The sequence below is a fragment of the Peromyscus californicus genome, unplaced genomic scaffold (assembly GCF_007827085.1).
Source record: "Peromyscus californicus insignis strain IS unplaced genomic scaffold, ASM782708v3 Scaffold_21__1_contigs__length_65335640, whole genome shotgun sequence".
NCBI lineage: Eukaryota > Metazoa > Chordata > Mammalia > Rodentia > Cricetidae > Peromyscus > Peromyscus californicus.
This window is the reverse complement of record NW_026294514.1, coordinates 33,932,917-33,956,093: the sequence shown is the minus strand read 5'-3', so window position 1 is coordinate 33,956,093 and position 23,177 is coordinate 33,932,917. Positions and strand designations below refer to the sequence as shown.

General features: G+C 38.5%; 1 protein-coding gene across 12 annotated transcripts in view; it reads right to left on the bottom strand.

The window, feature by feature from the left end:
• Positions 1-23,177, bottom strand: part of Nyap2 (neuronal tyrosine-phosphorylated phosphoinositide-3-kinase adaptor 2) — a 409,837-nt gene that overhangs the window by 202,643 nt on the left and 184,017 nt on the right. For all 12 annotated transcript variants that reach the window (XM_052750010.1, XM_052750011.1, XM_052750014.1 and 9 more), the window contains one exon: positions 19,494-19,706. In XM_052750010.1, the coding sequence (XP_052605970.1) occupies positions 19,494-19,706 (213 nt within the window). The remainder of the gene's footprint in view (positions 1-19,493; positions 19,707-23,177) is intronic.

The window sequence follows — 23,177 nt, the reverse complement described above, 5'->3', positions numbered from 1 at the left end:
CTTATAAGGGGAAGTAGATTTCTGTCCCTGAGCACTGATATAGGAGACACTCCAAGAGGAGGCAGCTGTTCTGTTGTGGATTGGCAGTCCCTGCTGTCAGAAAGACAAATGACTACCTTCATGACCTTAAGAGATAAGCACATTTTCTCCAAAATGAGTGAAGGAGTGAATAAATAATAAGAGATCTCACTTTCATCTAGCATCACAGAAGAAAAATCAGTCAATTGTGGTGACCCACCCATCTTTTCTCCATTTTGATGTTCCTTTTAGCAGAGCATGTACTAACAGAGACATGTCCTGGTTTCCAAGTCACTTCTGATGCTCAAAGCTGCCAATCAATGGCTCAGAACTGCACTGAAGTTAGAGAGCTCCCCCAGTACATCAAACTATGTTTACTACAGATTTTTATTTCTGATGAAGATATTTTTGAAAATAATTATATAAGTCATTTGAGATAAATAGGAATGTTAATAGTAATGAGAACTTATGACATGCTCCAAAGACATTTAAAACTTTTGTTACCTAGCATAGCAAAAGTATTAAGATGACATCAAGCTATGAACTAAATCTAATTTTCACACACACACACACACACACACACACACACACACACACACACACACACACATGCACACACACTTACAAATGAATTTTAATAGTTTGTTTTTAATTATTGAGTTTTAATTAATCCTATTAACATGTCCTTGGCTACTAGGCTGGTCCTGAACTCATGAACCTCTTACTTCACCATCCTCAATTTGAGATTTTTAAAATGTGTATACAACCATCATACTCAAAAACTCTTAAAGAACTGGACAATCTAGTTTAGAAAACCTTTTCAAGCATAAAGGCGTCTTTTTGTTGGTAAATTTAGCAACTTCACCCCATGTCACACTGTACTTGATGTTTATGTTTTTGTTATTGTTAACACAGCAGGGTCTTGTGTGTGTGTGTGTGTGTGTGTGTGTGTGTGTGTGTGTGTGTGTCCATCCATCCATGTTCATATGAGTATACAGCAGTGTGTAGGTTCATGTGCACATATGTCCACGCATGTGGAGGCCAAGGGACAACCTCACTTGTTCCTCAGGTGCTTTCCACTTTATTTTTTGGAGATACAGTCCCCCAACTGGCCTGGAGCTCACTCATTAGGCCAAGCTGGGAGAACAGGCAACCTTAGAGGTTATCCTCTCTCCACCCCCAAATTCTGGGATTACAGGTGAACACCACTACACCAGCTTTTATTTTACATGGGTTCTTGGGGGGGTCAAACTCAGGTCCTGATGTTTACGTGACAGGCATTTTCATTACTGAGCTACCTTCCAAGTCCTCATTTCAGTTATTTAGATACAAAACTTAGATAGTTTTGTAGATCTCTGAGCAGGTGATAGGCCTGACTATTATGGCTATGGCACTGAAGGGAAGACAAATCTGAAATTGTTGTCATCATTTTTGTGACTATGGAGAAATGGGGGGAAAAGTCATCAAGATGTAAAAATCTATCATGGAAGAAGATGTTGTCTCTCTCTAGATTTCCAAGGAATTTTCCTCCAAATGGACAAGAGAGATATGTGCAGCTTTGAATGACTCCCAGTATCCTGAACCAGCTAGCTGCAGAGTCCTGTGAAGGGTCAAATAACTGTCACTCTACTACAGTATGGTAATTGTCAGGAGTCTCAGAGACCTGATAAAAACCTAAATTCCACCGGGCGGTGGTGGCGCACGCCTTTAATCCCAGCACTCGGGAGGCAGAGCCAGGTGGATCTCTGTGAGTTCGAGGCCAGCCTGGTCTACAGAGTGAGATCCAGAAAAGGCGCAAAGCTACACAGAGAAACCCTGTCTCGAAAAACCAAAAAAAAAAAAAAAAAAAAACCTAAATTCCAAAGAATAGTAAAGTGATTTTTGTGATCTGTGAATGGATATAGAGAATTCTAAGGGCTATTGTATGTAAGAGAAAGAGAACCACACACATATCTTGGTGGAAATAGTCACTACATTCCTTTTTCTATCTGAGGGCTCAAGGTCCCTAGAGACCCATATTCTTCTTTTGAGAGAATATAAATCTTACCGTTTCCTGTATGGTGATGTTCAAGATGCTGTAGGTTCTTACAGGGTGGCATAATGGAATGTATCATGAACATGTTTTCCTATGTCAGCCTCTTTCAGGATAATATGTCATTTCTAAAACACCCTAGGTATTTACAGCTCTTCAAATGAATGAAAAAATATTCTTTCACTTAAAAAGGGGTTTATATATCTTAAATTCTTAAGTATATATGTACAAAACAAGTTATGTTATCTATTGAATAAATATTATCTTTAATCTTCTTTAAAAATACTGTATAAACCAAATCTACCAGTTGAAATGTAAGACTCAAATGTATATGATGAATGGAACCAGAATTGAATATATATTGCTATGTAGGTAGAAATTTCACTTTGTGTTATGAAATTTAAAGTTAGTAAGTTTATGAAAAGTCACTTTCATTTCATCTCGATTTTAGAAAAAATACATTTATACTATATAAAAATATAGTATATTCTGCTTCACAATAACAAAATAGAAGAAAGTAGTGGGTTTAAATATTTCATATCACTTAACTTGTTGATGTTAAAACTATTTCCTTCTGAAAAAATAAAATTAAAATTGGCCATGATACCAATGACATTTTCTTTTATTAGAGTTGGATTTTGCAGTGGGTTAATGAGCAAACATGAGCATGTGAGCAGCTATAAATTTCATGCTCTATTAGAGACATATAAAGGGAAATGGCATGCTGTATTTCAATAGCCAAGTCTCTACGCTGCCACCTTAATGACTATTACAGAAAGCAACAGACGTACATGCGGCTGACCGAAGTCCATTTGCAGAAATTTCATTCAACCTGATCCTTTTTCATGGTTCTTGTTTACTCTAGAGCAGAAGTTCCAGGGACCCTAATTTCTTTTAGGCATCAGATAATGAGGTCAAAACTCTTTTTTTAATGAAAATGTTAAGAATCCTAATTCACTGTGTTGAGAGATGCATTGAAATGCCAGAAGTGATGCGCAAACCTGCTCTTTCTTAAGCCCATCATAGCAGAGGTACCAAAGTGTGCCTATACTGCTTTGTGCCCTACCCCACAGGCTTGGGAAGAGACAAATATTTCCTTAAGAATGAATGCGATGATTCTACCGGCTCAAAGAAGAGAGCTAACAGTGTCTGTTCACAACAGTAAGTTCAAGCATTCAGACAAAAAAAAAAAAAACAAATTTTGAATACTTGCATCTATATCACCATGAGCGTGAGAACACCCAACATTTGAAAGCTTTTCTTATGAGATCAGTGTAGGTATTAATGGATGTTTTATATTGATTTTATAATGGAATGCCTCAGCATATGGCAGAATGGCACTTAGGGCAGTCTTGGTGAACTGATATTTTCTAGTCACGTGAGGTTGTAAATCACAGTAAGTGAAAGTTGTACTTTGCAGGTCGAGAGAAAATGATGGATTTTAACTGGACAAAAGTATGGTAAGTTTATTGATATGCAAAAATGGTGACTAACTTTTAAGATACTACTGCTCATTGAGCTTCAGAAGGACACTAAAGAGGAGTATATGCAATTATGTCAAAAGGCCATTTAAATATTCTTCCCCCATTAACTACCTATCTATCTGTGGTTGGATTTCCTTTATCTGCTTAATCCTAGCATGATAATGAATGGCCTCTGATAGGAACTCATTGAGTATTCATGAAACAAATTATTTTAAACCATATTTTAAAGGAGGTGAGTATAAAATGAATTATTTTATAGTTCATATTTATAAAATTGAAATTTCTCCATTTCTTAAAAGTTTCCCATGCTTCTTGAAAAAAGGTGCTAAAATGCACTGTTCAATCTTCAAATTAAAGGATGGAGAGATTGGGGAGAGGATAAAAGAGCAAGAAAGCTAGAGCATCCAGAGCAGGGTGAAAGAGAGGGAGAGAGGGAAGGAAGGAGGGAAGAAGGAATGTGGAGTTTGTAGTTCCTATCTTGAACAGTAGATGGCAGTGAAAACATTAAGCTTCCTGAAGTAGTCTCAATGCCTAACATAAATCAGACAGAGCCTTCTGTTATGGTAATGGTTTCTATATTTTTTCAGAGAAACAGCAAGGGTGTTCTTTGTGAGTGGTGTTGCTGCAGTGGACCTATGGGGTCTTTCCAAAGATAGCTAAGTGCTGCCAGTAGGAACACTATCAAACAGGGTATCCCCAGAGGGTCCGAGAAGAGTCATGAGCCAGGCAGTGAAAGACCCTGGTTGCTGGAGTTATAACCAAAACTCAGCCAGCACATTGTCATCACAGTTCTCAGGCAGGTCTAATCGTTTACTGAGACAAGTATAATAAAGATGGCTTCTCTATCAGCTGAACTGTCTATGGCTGGTGACTTCTCCTCAAGAGACTCAATCAGAGATTAGCTGGAAATTCAAGGTTTCTTTGATAAGAAAGGAATTATTACCAGATTGCATTTTTCCTGTAGTGTTCAGAGTATCTCTATAGTGCACAATATCGTGTTCTGTGTATGTTTATAATGGAAATTGAGTTTGGTTGATACTATAAATCTGGTAAGTTGAGACTCTAGCTTTAAACTCTAAGTGGCTTCATGGGCGGGTACTCTGACAAACATAAGTCAATGTCACCCAAATCCTTGATCCTATGACTTTAATAAACACCTTACTTTTCCTGCCAAATTGAAGTAAGAATAGAATTTCCTAAGAAAAATTCTATGAAACTATTGGGAAAACAAAGACCGGTGTCCCATTTTATTGAATGGGGGACAATGGCAACAATGCTGTTTCTGCCATCAAACCCTTGGGAAAGCAATAACAAGTTCCTGGGTATCAGACAGTACTTTCTCATCACATCAGACCCTGTGTTTCTCTTGGATGTGTGGGAAGAGTCAGCACCCACCCAAGTACTCATCACTTTCCTGTTTTGAGTTTTCATAAACAAGCAAAACACATTTGTGATCTGGTTGCTCAGGCTTTCAAGAATTAACATTATAATATGGTAGTACAATAACAGAATCAGCCACAACACACCTTCTAGTTAGTCACAGAAACAGAAAATGCACAGGCTGAAGAGCAAAGAACACATTTCTCCTTTGGTTTATAAGGCATGCCATTTGGGACAGGATATTTATTTCCATAATTCTGTTGCCCTTGCTTTAGATGGATGATAAGTTAGAGGCTCCTGTTGATCACATAAGCCCTGGATTTAAAATCCATAAATGGCTTCCTGTCGTTTTAAGGTAAGACTCAGATCAGAAATGTGGGCTCTGAGCTGCCTCTCTGCTCTCTTTTTAGCCCCTGTACAACATGGGACATCCAATCTTAAAGTCATAGCCCTTCCCAGTCCTCTTGCTTGAATGTAGTTCCTCCCAATTATCCTTGAAGCCTTAGTCTCCGCATCATCAGGATGCCATACAGCATGCTCCAAAGGAAGTGTTGTGGTTGGATTCTTACCTCTGCCATTAATTATCCCATCATCAGCAACACCAGCTTCCAGTACACACTCAATATGTAATAATGTGGCACTGAATAAAATATGTGAATGAATGAATGAATGAATGACTATTGGATGTCAAAGTGGAAATAAGGAAATTCCGTCTAATTATTATAAGTCATTGGGCAAGGCCTACACTGAAAGTCAAATATCTGAAGTCTGTTCCTTGATTTGAAGATAATACTTACCAAATAATCCTGAAAATTACACAGTGCTATTTGAGCCTCAGTATTGTTTTGTTAGGAAAAAATCATTTAATAACACCAGCCCATGCACATGTAAGCTCTTATTGAAGTAGACATGACATGATATCAAATTATGACACAAAAAATCTTCAAAGGTAATCATGTTCAATTATGTAATTTGGATTAAATATCATTTGTAATACCTTTACATAAATTTTCTAATTATCTCAGATTCTATCTTTAAACTAGTGCACTGAAGTATTTATTTGAACATATAAAAAAACCTTATATACAATCATAAAATAACATAGTTTCTACTGTTGTGATAAAAACTTTGACCAAGAGCAACTTGTGAAGGAAAGGATTTCTTTCATCTTGTACTACACCTATATTTTCAACTATACTACAGTATAGTCCATCACTGAGGGAAGTCAGGACAGAAATAAAAAAGGGAGGAACCTAGAGGCAGAAACTGATGCAGAGGCTATGGAGGAGTGCAGCTTACTTGCTTGCTCCTCATGGCTTGCTCAGCTTGTTTTCTTATAAACTCCTGGACCACCTGCCCAGAGCTGCACCACCCACAATAGGTTAGCCCTGCAACAATCAATTATCAATCAAGAAAATACACCACAGGCTTTCCCACAAGCCAGTCTTGTGGGGGCATTTTCTCAGTTGATGTTCCCTTTTACAAAATGACTCTAGCTGGTGTCCAGTTGACATAAAACCAGGTGGTACAGAAAACCATGTTATTCTTTTCTGTGCATAAATTGAGTTTCATTGTCTAGTTCTTTTTATTATATATATCATAGGCCGAAGCTTAGTGTTTGTGTTTTTCACTTTGTTAACTGAAAATCATTCAGCTTTGGGGCTGTAGAAATGGCTCTGCATTTAAGAGTAATTGTGACTCTTCCAGAGGACTTGATTTTGGTCCTCAGAATCCAAACCACCTGTAGTTCCAGGGGACCTGAAGCTCTCCAGCCTCTGTATGTACTTGCAAATATGTCTCTCTCTCTCACACACACTACACACAAATAAAATAAACTATAAAGGAAATCTATCAGTTTATACAACTTAATAATACAACTTAAATGTCCAAATGACTTGATTAATCAAGAATTTGAGCATCATTTGAAGACAACACTTCTCCCTCACTGTTAGGGGATGTTCCCAGTATAAAGAATGTCCTCTTCCTTGCTCATGTCTTTGGTCCAGTGCTGGACATGCAATCTCTGAGCCCATCAAGACAGGAGCAGTAGGGTAGAAGAGGGATGCAGATCAAAAAGGATTTATTGACTGCATAGTATAAGCTGGTGTTTCTCCTCTGTGGCTTCAGTATATATTTAAACTTGAAAATCTTTCCTTAGAGTGTTTCCAACACCCAGAAGGCCTCCCAGGATGAGTTGTCTATCAGCTAGAGAGCTCATGGCTTTTGCTGTGTGTCTTTGCTTGTTTGCCCGGGATTGTTAAGAGTACCTTGAGCCAAGACTTGAAGCCTTTACAGAACCAGCAGTGATATACATGACCTGCCTGGCTCCTCAAAGCCCAGATCTGGTCTAACGAATCATAACTGTGAAATGCTGTTCTCTAGCCATAATATGTGGTCACCAATTTTAATCAGAGTAGCTGAAACTACCTGCAGTGAATCGAAAGAGGGCTGGAGAAGGCCATTAGAGGCTCACTTGAGATTCTAGACATTCCTTCCTCATACTCCCCCGCCGCGCCCTGTCTTGCATCTGTGTGCCATCTAACCTGAGCTTCATGTCATCTCAGGAGGTGCTGAAGTATATAATAAATGGATAGTTAATGAAGAGGGGACTCCAGCTATACAGCTTTAGGGAGGTCACCCCCTATGTTTAAATGTAGTTTTTCTGTGATGCAACTATTTTGAGATCACTAACACTCCAGTCAGTAACCAATAACTCTGTCTGTGATCCTGTAGTAATCCCAATTAATGAATTAGCTATGGATGGGCTCATTCTTTTGTTCTGTCATCTGAGGTAAATAGAAACTCATTCACTTCTCTCCAAGAAATGTCACACAGCAACACTTTAAACATACCTTCGGCCTGTAGTCTGTAGTCAAGAATATCTTCCCAAGAAGCTTTTGGTTCTGTGGTTCTAGGATGGCCAGTTAATCTCTTGTACTTTTTTCCTTACTCTGTACCCCAGATAGCTATAAACAATATCAGCCTTTCCATTACAGATGGAATTTCTAAATACTTGTATTCATGCACTGTACACTTAGTCACATGCATACAGTCACATGTACACACGATCAACATAATCACACACCTCCATATATCTACACATAGTATAACACATATACTCAGTCACATACACATGCAGTGACATACATACATAATCACACACGGCTATACATAGACTCATAAAAACATATAGACACACCATACACACCTGCACATGCAACCAAACACAATCACACTTGATCACATGGTCACATATGTATGATCAATCTTACATATGCATATCAATTTTGTGATATATAATGACAATAAATCCACACATGTACAATCACACACTCACACACAATCACATGCATATAATCATACCTATACCTGATCACAAGACAATTACATGTATACAACTACATACACAAATCACATGCAATTACACATGATCACACACAAGTCACATACACTCAATTATCCAGGATCACACACACACACACACACACACACACACACACACACACATAATCATGTATGTACAGACCACAACAAATAACACATGCATGAGCACAACCACACACAGAAATCACTCTCAAGTCACATATAAATCACAATATACCATCACACAAATTTCATATATATAAATCACATATACCATACAAATCACACACAGCCACACACAAAACGTCAATTTAAAATCCTGTCTACTACTTGGCTCTGTCTCTGCCTCTAACTGCCTTATTAGGCTACAGAGGAGAGTTCAGATAAGGACACCAATATTCATTTTGTAAACCTCTTTTGCAAGTTCTTCCGTGGCTTGACTTTTTGTCTTGGGATCTGAGACTAATTATCTTATATTATTTTGTAATTAGCTTTTACATTTTATACCCTGTTTATTTCCATTCAAACTCTATTAAGGAACACTCTGACCACTTAAAATATTTAACACACTCCCATTTCTCCCTTTCTGGTTCTTTCCCAATGCTGTCTGAACAATATCAGGAAAAGAACAAATAATACCATTTCTCTGGTTAACACAAATTCTGGTGACATCAATCACAGTTTTCCACTGAGAAATAGCGGGACCACTGAGGATGTGGTTTACATGACACTCCAAAGACTCCACATGAGAATCTGGCCATGTGTTTGCTACTAGAATTCAAAAGGCTAACCTCCAGAGTGAGACAAGACTGTGAAGAACCAAACAGCAGGGACCTACAAATGTTTCCCAAGGAAATAACCAAGTGAGGGAACTGGGAAGAGCAGCCAATGATGAAAGTGTCTTCCGGTGCACGAACACTCTGCATAGAATGGCAGCCTGGAGGGTTGTAAACACATAGCTCACAGCTGTGTGGGGCTGAAGTGGAGGCAGGCAGGAAGCTAGTGTGCAGCCCACAGCCAAGTTCGCATTACAGGGAACAGTGAGATCCACACGAGTGGTTTGCTAGTCTTGTTGTGGGATAAAAGTGAGCGTAATGAACTTGCAGGTTGTTCAAACACCACACTTTGAAAAGTAAGGTGATAAGGAGAAAATTGGGAGTGTAGACTTTCATTTTCTTTACATATGTGTTAATTTGTAGGTATGTTATGCTGTGCCATTATTTGCCCATGTTGTCACACAGCAAAATAAAAACATTTCATGTGGGAGAAAGACAGTAAATCAAAGAAATCGCGATTTCTCTATCAGGTAGCCATGTTTCTATCCTCCAACTCTGTGACTCACTCCTTCATTGTGGGCAGGGTTTTTTTTTTTTTTTTTTTTTTTTTTTGGTTGCTTGTTTTTGTTTTTGCTTTGATTAGACTCTGTTGTTCATGCAGCCAGTTCTCTCTCTCTCTCTCTCTCTCTCTCTCTGTGTGCGTGTGTGTATGTGTGTGTGTTACATTTGTAGTTTGTGTGTTATGTTTTGTGTGTGTGTGTGTGTGTGGTGTCTGTATGTATATGTGTGTGTTGTGTTTGTGGTTTGCGTGTGTATTTGTGTGTGTTTGTATGTGTGTGTGTGCATGCACATGCACTGATATATTTTCTTATGTGTATGGGTTATCTGACTAAAGGTCAAGAACTTCTGCTTCTTTCTATGATGGTTTCACCTGTCATCATATTAGCAAAAGTTTGCTCATATGCTGGTGGCAGTGTTGGAAAAAATCAACTGTAAGTCCTCATGCTCCCTGAGACTAAGGCTCTAGAGTCATGCCCAGTAACTTCCATTCCATTATATTGGTCACAAAAGACACAAGTCAACACAGATTCAAGGGATGGGAAATGGACCTCACTTCATGGGTAAGAAGCTATAAATGTAGATTCCAAAGGCCTGAGTGTAGGGCTAGGTACCAACTCCTATAGCCCTAGCATTGCATGAAGATGTAATGGGGGGAAAGGAAGGGGATGTTAGGTGTAAATTATGACATAACATTATAAAAGTGAATATCAGTTTCTCAAAAATGTTTTTACCCACACCTCTACAAGTGAGTCATAGGAAGCAGTCTAGTTCCTTGTGGTCATTTGGATACTATTTATTATGCTGTTTCAAATTTAATAACACAGATTCCGGAAGCCCATGGAATTGCCTTTCCCTTAGCAAGAGGATATGCCATGTGATCCTCCGGCATCTAGACCCCACATGATTCAGAGTAAATACCAAATACTGTTTTCTTATTTAAAAAAATATGATCCAAAAGAGAGTGAATGACTGAGCAAATATCAAGTAGGATATTCATCAAAGAGGATATATGTACGTTTATTAACATTTTCTTATGCTTATTTCCTTGTCAATATAGTTTTAAATCCCATTCATTTTACTGTTTAGAACAGAAGTAGTGTGATAAATTAAGATTATTTTTCTTAACTATTTAAAAATTTATTTTTTGTGTGTGCATAAGCATGTGAGTGTTTGTGTACGTGAATGCACATGCCTCTGTGTGTGTGTGTGTGTGTGTGTGTGTGTGTGTGTGTGTGTGTGTATGTTTCAGAAAAAGACTAGACCACGTGCATAACCATTTTTCATTAAACTGAGTTTGCATCAGTAGGTGGAATGAAGAGACATGATCACAGGCAAGCCTCATAGTTTGTTATTACATTATACACAGTTGTCAAAAAGTAATCTTGGGCCATCAATTTGGCTGAGGGGTTAAAAGAACTTGTACATGAATTTGATCCTTCCCAAAAGGTGGGAGGGAGAAAACTCACAGAGCTTTCAAGTAAAGTTCAAAGGGACTCGAATAGCATCAGTCTAGCAGCAACTTCACGTAGGCTTCAAGTCTAATATTTCCGTGCATTTTTAAAGTCCTTAACGACATAGACAATGACATTTCCTTTATCTTAGCTTTGAATGACAGCAGAGTTCCATAATTCCTTCAAGTCATTACCATCAATACAATGTTTTATTAATATTGTTGCCCAGCATGGTTTTCTTCACTGAAAACAGAAAGCAGAAATTATTGTCACCAGTACTGTCACAGTCCTCAGTCCCATGATTCTAAGACATGGACCTGTTTGCTGCTTGCCTACACTTGTGCACTTGGGAGTCCTTTTGTATACAAAAGGAATAATCAGGACAGTCTTTGAGTTATAGCATCAGGATGCTTGTCAGAAGAGTTTACCATCCTTCCAACATCATCAACAGCGAACAAATACACCATCATTTTCAAGAAGAAAGCATCCTCCTTATGAATCAATGGATGCACATTCCATGTCCAAAGCTCATTCTCTTGGATTCATTGCGATTCTATTCTGGAATCCCAGTTTTCTACTGCTCAGATTGCTACGACACCATTGTCATAGATCTCCTTCCTACACCTCCAGGCTTCTTGAACAACTCTCTCCAGTATCTGGGCAGTTTCCCCAGCTTCCAAGAAGGTGATTGGAATGAGAATGGCAGCTGCAGACCCCTTATGAGCTGTGGCTTTGGTGTTCTGAGTGCTGCTGCTGGAGCGTCCAGTCTCCCAGAGGACAGCACATGGCTCCTGCCTGGCTGCTATTCTCTTGTTACCTTTTGTCTTTCTTTTCTCACATTTTTTTTTAATCCAAATTCTAGTCAGTGAAGACCCTCCTCACATGGGACTTAATACAGAAAACTTTCCTCCACTGTTCTAGGCTGGTGGTTTTCTTGGCTTTGGTAGGAGGATGATTGTAGTATCCAAGGATCCCTACAGGTAACTGTAGTATTTATCTAGAATTCGTTGTGTTCCAGGAGCTACGCTGAGTGTGCTGCATATTTGCCATAATCAACCCTATGTGTTTAAAACCTTTGATATCTTTACAGCCATTGTCTTTAATTATCAAAATTATTTGCATTACATATTATTATCATCCACCTTTTATAAGTAAATCTCAAGGAGAGGAAGGAGTCTGACCAGTTTCATCACCAATATAAAACAGAATCAGGCCTTAAGTCCTAAGTGCTGTGATCAACTACTGTATTAAGTTCATAAGTGTTTTAAAATTAATACAAAATTCATCATACAAGTGTGGCTTACAAGAAATAACACATTCTCTTTCGTTAAATGAAATTAGTTATCTGTCTAATTTTATTTCTCTGAAATTGGGACTTCTTTTGGATATAGAGTGCGGAATCATAAGTGGTAGTAGAATGTGCATCCTGATGATGAGTTTTAAAATGAAGACACCTGTCCTTTAGAGGAGAATATACAATATTGCCTCTATGATTTCTAGTTCACTCTGTTTACCATAGCAGACTCTGTTATCCATCACAAAGAGCCAACTGAAGAACAGAATTCTATGTCTGGAAGGTTGGGAGAACAATAATGTTTGAAATGAAGCTTCAGTGAAAGCTAGAGGCAATTTTTTCCCCATCCATTCTACCTGTCCAATTCAGAGATCTTGTTACTTTGGCAGGATTCTGCGAAAGACTTGACTGCCAGTGTTCATTCTTCATGAAAATACAGACCTGCTGTCGTCTATTACACTCTCTCTCCCTGACTGACCATCTAGGGCCATGTCATTATCATCCCTATTATTCCAATCACAGCTTTCTTAAATCACTGTGGCTTCTGGAGAATGTAGACTCAGAGACTGAAGTTGGCTCTTCTGCTTCTTTTGGAACTTTCTATGCTATATGGTTAGAACCCATGACTCCATCTAGCAGTTAGGCTTGATATTCTTAACAAGAACACACATACTGATGACCCTCAGATCGTACAAAGCTGGAGGGAGGGAATCATTTGACTCAATGCTTTCTGACAACTAAGCTATGTTTAAAAATTGGGAGCTTTCACAAGATCACAACCGAATATGGAAATTTTGGACACTCATTAGCAGATTCTCAGTTGCTTCTGTCTTCTTGACATGATTCATGATCTCTAAATCACCCACATGCCTATCTCTGAGTCCTGACCTTCCTCAACTTGCAGTGGCTTTTCCTTCTCACTGAGAAGTGTGTTTCCATTTCTGTGCTTCCAAGAAATGTGGAAATACATAGCTTAGACTAAAGGGCTTCATAATGCAAGAAAATGATAAAATAATTTCCTCCATGAGAATGAAACATATATTTGTTGGCATGCTTCCTATGTGAGCAAAATCATGTCTAGTTTAAAGGAGGAAGTCTTTCCTGCTACAGCTGCTGATATGTTTATCTCTCTTGAAAATATCTTAGCTACCATCACATCCCTGACCCATCCTATTATTGACCCATCCCATCACAGAGCCAAAACATCCCTGACTAAACCCATTACTGTCCCATCACATCACTGACCCACCCTGTTCCTTGTCCATCCTAACACTGATCTGTCCAATCACTGACCTACCCCATCCCTGATCTATCACATGCCTGTCCCATCCCATTACTGACCCATTCCATCACTGATCCATTATATTACTGACCCACCTCATCCATGGCCTATCCCATCACTGACCCATCCCATCACTGACCCACCCCATCAGTGACCCATCCCTCACGGACTCCCTAAGATAATAAATTCTGAAAGGTGAGGAAAGAGAAGCAGGAGTATTTTTCTCAAAAACACCACTCATCTCATTTATAGGTTTTTTCATTCTTGTCTAGACATAAATTATATACTAATAACACACTGTATGTGTGTGTGTGTGTGTGTGTGTGTGTGTGTGTGAGAGAGAGAGAGAGAGAGAGAGAGAGAGAGACAGAGAGACAGAGAGACAGAGAGACAGAGAGAGAGATAGAAAGAGAGATCTTGATCTTGCTTCCTACTCAAAGTTTTCTGTTTTTACTTCTAAAAATGCTTCAAGTCTGGCCAGACCGACAGCACCAAACCAAAAATACTCCAAGCTTCAGTTTATATTTCAGTTCATCTTTGCCCTACGTGCAGCACTGTCTTTTACTCAATTGTTGATAACAATGGCTCTAGAGAAGATCTGAAATCTCTGTGTATATGTATCCTATTTAGCCCATAATCATTTTTGAAGTCTGCATCTTTTTATAGTTTTAGAGTGGCTTTTAGATGTAAATAGTAGGTAATCACAAAATAATACATTTGATTAAATTGAATTAATGTATGATCAACAATTCTGTGCCATAAAGAAACAGAGGAAGATCCTGGAGCAAGAGACTATATCACACAGCCTGTTGTGCATATGTATGAAGATGTGGGTGTCCCCAGAAACAGCATTAGACATAAGCTATGGGAACTGAGATTTTGTTAATACCGCATTTACTTGTATAACTTCACCCACATCCCCCCATTATATTCATGAGTATGTGAGTCCCAGTTCTCCACTGCTTTCAGAAATCACCCTCTGGGGATTTTCTGACTTACTAAACAACAGTAGTTTAATAAACTACTGCAGCAACCAGTGGCAATGTTAATTAGAATGGGGATCTCCTGACATGTTTTCTTTACTTCAGCAATTCCTCCATTCCTCAACAGGGCTGTTAAGAAGAGCCATTCCAAGGAGCTATACTAATTTGGGTAAAGCAATAGTTTATGTGAATGTGTGCATGTGAAAGCACACATGCCTACAGTTGTAGATGTGTGTGTGTGTGTGTGTGTGTGTGTGTGTGTGTGTGTGTGTGTGTGTGTGTGTGCATGTGCCTGTAAGGGATACATCAGAGCACCAGAGGAAGGAAACTGATGTGGGAGAAAGGGGTGTGTACATAGACTATTCTTTCTCCCCTGTGAGGTATCCTATTACTGATAACTATACAATGGAAAGAAGAGGGTGTGGATTCCTATTCTAGCATTTATAGGCACTAGTGGCTCAACAACCTGGCAACCCAAAGAAAATATTGAAGTATGCACAAGGAGAGACAGTTAGGATTGACTCATTCTCTTCTCTTCTGAAACAGCGAGTCCAGAATGTTCTCCTCATGCAGCTGATTTCCTATTACAAATCCAAGCCATCTTGTAGGTCCATGAGCTTCAGATGGTAGCTGGCTTGTTTAAAAACACCAAAGGGGAAGGGGATTTAGGTTTCTCTGCATGTCTTCATTGATAGAACTACGGTGTTTTCTAGAACATATCTGGCACATTTTAAACTCTTGCTGTTCAGAAAAATAAATCTTAACATATAAGAAACAACTTTTCCATTTATAGTAGAAGGGAAGCTTAAGTACTTGAGTAATAGTAACAGTTGTTTGGAATCACACTTCCTCACACAAAACTTGGAAGAGAGCTAACATTAAAGTCATGCCTCTGCATTTGCTTCTACATTGTGGGGTTTTGTTATCATTGTTGTTTGCACTTTGTTTTTCTTCTTAAGACAGGGTCTCACTCTGTAACCTTACCTGTCTCTGTCTCCCCAAAATGCTGGGATGAAAGGCGTGTGTCACCACCAGCTACATTTCATAGTTTTTAAACTATAGAATCAAAGTTTCGATGACACTTCCTTTTCTTTCTACTATGTATGTCTAACTCTCTCAGAACCCATAGTTCAGGGCATAAGGGACCAAAAATATGTTGTGCATTCTCTGTGATCAGTAGATAGCTTGTTGCTCGATAATAGAAGAACAGGTTTGGAATAATGCAAACCTAAACAGATGCTTCAGGAACTTGAGGCAGAAGAACATGGAAGCTTCCTACAAACATTATTTAAGCTCTAAACTTGTTAGAAAGTTCATGCCACGGTGACAAAGAACATAAGGAATGTGCTTTCCGATTTCTGTGCAACTTACTGTTCAGTGAGAGTCTAATCATTCACCACGTAATTCTATCATTTCCATTCACAGCAGCCCAGGGTTTTTTTGAAGTTCTAAATTATAGACTCCCTGGATCCCCTCTCAATTTCCTTCTCTCTCATGCCTCATCCATTCTTCCTCATGTATGCTTCATTCAGTCTATGCTTGCCACCATTTCTAAGATCTCTAGTCCAGGCCTGAAGTTCTGCTGAATCTCATTAGTTCCGAACCTGTAATCCCCATTGTCTGCTGGCTCCTCACTTAGATATCCAAGAAGGTCTGCAAATTAACAGTCAGAATTCAATCCCCAACTCTCTCCATTATTCCTTGTTCCATATCTCAATACACTGTCTGTTTCTCAGGTAATGCCCTTCCTGTCCCTCAAACTTAAATTCATCATTGGATGCCCTATAATATAAGACAAACTACATTATTTGTATCTTAAAATAAAGACAAGCAAATATTTACTATATAATGTTCAAAACCTGACCATGGTGTGGCAGTTAAGTGCCTAAGGTTATGAAAGTTCATTTCCCCATTATGTCTACTAGGTATACACTCTCCCCTTTATTGAGGGAAAGAAAGGTTCTTGCTCCCTCCAGGGAAGGCCCTTTCTACTTCAGTCAGGAGTTGATTCCAAAGGTTAATATTCTGATCTCAATTCTGACCAGTTGCATGAAAGGAAAAAAGTCAACCTTCAGTTTTCAGCCCAAGGATGTGAAAAAAATCATTAAGGAAAGAAGAGCAGAGTCATGAGCAGGATAGATAGTTCTGAGGACAGGGTGGCATCCAGGAACAGTTATAGATAACCCATAGCTACACACCTCCAGACTCAGTACCAAAGGCACTGATAAGGTCCACCACATGGAAGATTGTTAGCTTGTGCTTTATAGTGAAAGTGTTTCCAGTTAATACATGAGGTCTTTTTAGATAGATGTTCATCTACATTAGTAGATTCCCAATAAATTGACCTCAGTTCTTCACACTGAACACATTTGTGTGTGTGTGTGTGTGTGTGTGTGTGTGTGTGTGTGTGTGTGTGTGTATGTGTGTGTGTGATATGTAGATTTTCAGGTTTCCTCAGAAAGTACGCCATTTTCTTTCCCCCATCCTGGTAATCCTCTAGAAATCACTCTTTTATCTATCAAAGCACCAAATTAATCTTTCCAATGTTAGTGTCTTACAGAAGAATTCACTTTTTTTCTATTTCATCTCTTATTTTATTATATATCACATCTTATTTTTTATCAACTGAACTAGGGATCTACAGATAATTGGTAAAGCATTATTTTAAACTCTGTGAGGTAGTTTCTGCAAGGGATGAATATTTGAATCAACAGAAAATGATGCTCACCAACAATGAGTAAGCATCTTGCCATCCAGTGAGGGTCTAAAATGAAGAGGACAGATTCCCTTCTCTCTTCTTGAACTGGGACTTCCATTTTCTCCCATGCTTGGATATTGACACTGTGGTTTTTAATCTTCTAAACTCAGACTGTGACTTGTACCATTGACACTGTGCTTGAACTGCATTATGCCATAGGATTTCCTGGACCATCAGCATGTAAATAGCAGGTCTTAATCTTTCAAGCTTCTATAATGATGTGAAGATACCCCTCATAATAAATCTTTCTGTACATGCATATCTATTGGTTTTGTTTCTTTGGACACCACTGACTAAAGTAAGCACTACATTACAATGACATACTTGTCTATCAATAGACTATTAATAACCAGTGTAAGGATATTTGATTGATCATTATGATCCCTGCCACCAGGATATGTTGGCTGTTGCATCACAGGTGCTCAGAGAACAATTTTTGTTTTTATTAAATGCATCTGTCTTCTAAATATATCTTTCACGTACTTTAGGTAGAAGCTTTACAATTTTAGATGAGTCTATGAAAATATTGATCATTTCTAAATTAGTTATCACTTTAGCTGGTAGGTGTTGTCTACTATTTTATTTACATATTTTATTTTTGAAAGAGCGCACAGGTAGCCCTGAGTATTATTTTGCTTTTGACAAAACACAAAGGTAGTCCTAATTTCACTTCTATTCATTATTTATAAAATACCTTGATGAAAGCCGCTTTGAAGGGAAAGAGCTTATTTTATCTCAAATACCATGTTTGCAGGAACTTGAATCAGTTAGTGACAATAACAGTTAAGAGCGAATGAATTCATGCATGCTGACTACTCAGCCCACTTCATCTACTCATGTACTGCTCAGGGCCCAAACCAAGGAATGGTGCTACCCTTAGTGGGTTGAATCTTCCCATATCAATTAATATAGTAAAGACAATCCCCCATAGGCATGAGAACAAACTAAGCTGATCTAGACAATCCCTCGGTGACATTCTTTCTAGGTGATTCTAGAGCATATCCAGTTGACAAGTAAGACTAATCATCATCTATTACTACCACCATTTTTACTTTGATATAAAAACAATTTAGAATTTCTGTGGTTGCGTAGAACTTTCCTTCTGCCAGTTTTTAACTTGGGCTGTAAGATGAGTTCTTCATAGTGTACACGGGATGGCTCCACCATCTAGTTTTACATAGCATTCTAAATCTGGGAAACTATGGCTGGGTCTTTCCCCAGAAACATCCCTGCCCAAGTCCAGAGATCATTGGCCTCCTCTACTTTAACTTACCCATGTCAGAGAGTTCATAGGTTAACTTGGTGTAAATTGCTTTCCTTGATGAGTATCAAAGTCAAAGAGAACATGAAAGGATTGGTCTTTTCTTCAGAGACCTAGCACTCTTTCTGAAGAGAAATCTGAAAACTGCAGGAGGTTCCTTGATTATTCACTGTTTATTTTAATTGACAGCTCTCTGTGAGTCCAACATGTAGATGAATCAGATCAAAGCAAACATATGCTGCTTTACAAAATCGATGTTTAATAATACTTATCTGGTAACCATGCAGAACTGCATTGACTATTTTAAGCTCAAGATATGAAATTGAAAGGTACATTAATCTATCCTCTTTTGGTTTGGGTTTGAAAACTTCCTGCCATGTCACATGCCCAATGACTGTGTGACTCAAAACAGGTTCTCCCTCTAGTCACTTCAGATTGTTATTGTTATATTTCTATCAGCAGTTTTACTTCTGATCAAATTTCACCAGTTGCCTAAAATTATTTTTTTTTAAGAAAAAGAACCATAAACATCAAATCACTCAATTGCATAAACTGAGGTGCTTGAACTCAGGCCTAGAGTCATTTATGAAAACATTCAATACGAAGTCTTTCTAGCTATAGACTGCCACAACTACCACATGGTAGAGCTTTAAGAAACACCATTTTCCTTGCCATCCCTGTGAGGAGCTGTCCTGCAGTGTGCTGCACAGGTCTCCCCCTTATTTGTGCGTTTGTGGGTGGGGTCTGAGTGGAGGCAGATTGATTTGAGATGATGGTTGCCTAAGTGATAGCTGCAAAACAGCAGCCTCTAGACTCTGAGAGTTGCCTGGACAGACAGGCTCTTGCTTACCTGAACTGTGGTTTCCTGCCAACAAGGTGGGGCTCACAGAGCATCTGCCCATTCTGCTGGTGACCACAGGTGGACCTGGGGTTCCGTCCCATTCTTGAGCTTTCATTGGCTCTCTGGAGGAAGCTGCTCCTCCGTGATGACCTCTCTCTTTGCTGTCCAACTTTGGTAATGGCTCCGTGCTGTGGCTTCGGACTTTCAGCTCCTCAGTGGATTCTGTGGATTAACAACATTACTTGTTATTTGAGAATTAATCCTCCCCAAAAATCATTTTTAGAAACTCAACTGAAATGTCCTTCTCAAGTACTTGTAAGATAGTTGTTGAAAAAATGGATTGTACTGGAGACCCTGGTTTTTAAAATATAGCAGAGAAATAGGTCCCCTGCAGGATTTTCTTTTTCTCCAAGATATGGGTACCTTAGTATCACCAGAAAGAAAATCATTTTCTCTTTTGATATACAATACCTCAATGAATCTTGACTCTTTTTTATCAACTCTCCTTTGATTTCATCTTTAAGGATGTTACATTCCTTCCCACTTTCTAGTCCCTCGCCTTTCCTTTACTGTGCTGTGCTATGAACTCAACCCAACCATTCTCTAGCACAGCTTTTGCTGAGCAAATACAGTAGGTTTTATTAGGTGAGATATTTACCACAGTTCCTAATGATTGGCCAATCTTCTACCACTTGTTTTTATGTATTCAATTCATTCCATTTCACAGATCCTTCCTTTTCCTGCATTTGTTCTATATGAAACCCCTTTTGTATGTCATCTGCAATTTTCTTTTTCAACACATCCTTTACACACTGGTCATCTCTAAGGCACTAGCTGAGACGCTCTCCTTATTCACTATAGATGCTTTGTACGATTTTTATCCTTCTAGTTTCAACAAAATCTCATCTACTTCTTAAAGATTTCCCAAACTTTTTATCAAAAGACAAGACCTTTCTCCTTAGTGCCAGGTTCATTATCTAATGGATACCTTATAGATAACACAAATTTAACATTTCAGGTACTGTACAGACATTTCTTACTCAACTGATAGCTATTCTTGTCCATCCATCCATCCATGCTAAGAGATTGTCTGTTCTTGTCTTTAACTGCTAAAGCCCAAATTCAAATCCATCAGTCAGAAAAGTCTCCTGACTCTTTGTGAGACTTTTTCTTGTCCTTCTCTACTTGGTATCAAGTTTGCCTCAACAACACTAGTTGAAGCTTTAGTTTTGTCTCTTGAATTATCACAACTAGCTTCCTTGATCTTGTCTTTGATAGCTAAGGTACAAGTTATAGCATCCGTTTATAATACAAACTTGATCATAATGTACTCCTGACAGGAATACTTTGAGAAGTCGCCTGTTCACAGCACAATACCTGAGTCCTGATTAGTGTCTGCCATATTGTCCTTCCCTTTCTCTCTAACATAACTCTCTCATAATTGTTGTACCCAAGGAACAATTTCAAAATGATCATAGCTTATGTCACCCTCTTCCGTGCCTGATCAAAACAATGTTGCCTTCTACAACTTCAACCTCTTTGCTCTGACTACCCTTAAATCTTGTGTTTGCTCTAGTTGAGCAAATCAACTGATGCTCAGTAACTTCAGTGTCTTCTAAAGCTTCACTGCCCCCGTGGTCATGTCTTCCAGTCATCTGTATATTAACATAACATATTGTCTTTCCACATGTTTAGTTTGCCCCCAAACTCCAAATTCTTGAAAGTCACATGCTTTGGTTTTTTGTTTTCAGAACTGGTTCCCCTAGCAGCAAGCATCCTGTTTAATAGATATTTTACTTACTTTGTTTAGCACATTTGTGAAATCTTCAATCATCTTTCTGCTATGTATAGGCAATAGAATATTTCTAAAGGAACCGGAGAATCAAGTGATGATGAATGTACTAAAGTGATGTGATCTTGGTAGCATTTTTTTAATCTGATCATTTGATAATAGTAATATATAAAATTCATAAAATTAGAAGTTTAATTTCATATAAAGATTTTTTTGTTAAATAAATGGTAATAATTTTAAAAACTATTTTTGTTTTCTTGTCATTTAATTTAGCTTCAAATGTTTCTCAGCTTTCAACAGGGTTAAACACAAATGTCACGATTGGTTCCTCATTATCTCGCTGTATGGAGAAAAGGACAGGCTTCTGTGTATTGAGCAGCAATGGTCAGGGTTCTGAGGGCCTCCCAGGGCTCCACTTGGCAGTGTTAGCAAGCAGTAATTATAGAGAGAAAAGGGAAGTGGTAGACAGAAATAGCCCAGTTGGTAATAGGGCCTGATTTGGATGTGCTGTGGCAGTTGCAGCTTGTGATTGGCTGCAATGATTGGTCAACAGGCTGCTATTTGTTGCAAGGGGATGCTGTTAAGTGAGGGTGCAGTTTGTTTGCACAGTTAGATTATAGAGAAGCACCTGTGGGCCAGATTTAATTTCACATTTTTTGCTGTTTTGCTCTCCCATTCCTCTGCCTGCTGTGAGTCTCTGCCAAATGAAAGCCCTGAATAAACAGCCTTTCTGTTCTCATTGGCCTGGTCTGGTCTTTCATTTTCACACTGCCCTAGCCTCTTCCAGCTCCAAGAAACCATGCAGCTATATAAATACAAGAATTTCACTTTGTGAGACAAACAAACCAGGAAAGTAGTCCAATCTAATCAAAATAGCAGAAAGAGTTCATGTCTCTAAAGACACTTGTTATAAAGTTACAGTTACACTGAACTTGAATATAAGAAGTCAAAATATTTTAAGGGTAACATACTTAATCATAATCATTAGGACAAGAGCATTTAACCAACACTTGCTATTCAGTGTCCTGAAACAAATGGAGTTAAACCAGCACCAGACATGATCAGCATAGGCCATTCCTAAGCTGTTTGTTCACAGTCTCAAAAAAAAAAAAAAAAAAGAAGCAACTCTGGCTTCTGAATGTCACTGCCTCAAATCCAAGGGCCCATCTGTTTCACCCAAATTTTTCTTCCACAGTTTAACTCAATGACTTAAGTGCTTGTGCTGTTATTTGCTTAGGAAATTAGACTCCCCTCCTCCCCTCCATCTCTTCTGTCCTTCCTGTCTCCCTCCACCTTCTCTTTAATAACTTGCCACATATACAAGAGCCTCTGGAGTTGGAACTAGTCCAAAGATAAACAAATAGATAAAGAGCTCAAACTTAAAGCTGCATCCAATACTGACATTTTAAATATGGAAGGAGAAGATTTGTGTAAAGGCATCTCCACCAAAGTCTGTTACTTTATTCTTGTTCACATCATTCTACTACAAATATCAGTGGTATATCATTTAAGCCTCAACTATTTAAAAGTCCAATACTGCTTTGGGAAAAAAAAAAGCAACAGTATTTTTCTTCTTTTTATGCTTCTCTGTTTGTAAGTGCCAAGGGTTAGTTTCAGTTAATTTTGGCAAGTGTATTTAGAGAAACTTGCACAAAAGGATTGAAGAGTCTGCAGTGCTCAGGTTTAAATGTATGTACCTTCATGTATGCTTTTCAATTAGAAAGTAGAGACAAAATATTAGAAAATATTCTTTTCTTAACAACCTTTTTCTGTTCTCTTCTTTTTATATTTAAAAAATGTTTTTCATTTTACATACCATCCCCAGTTCCCCCTCCCTCCCCTTCCCCTGCCCCCCACCTTTCCCCTATCCCAGCCCCCATCCATTCCTCAGAGTAAGGCCT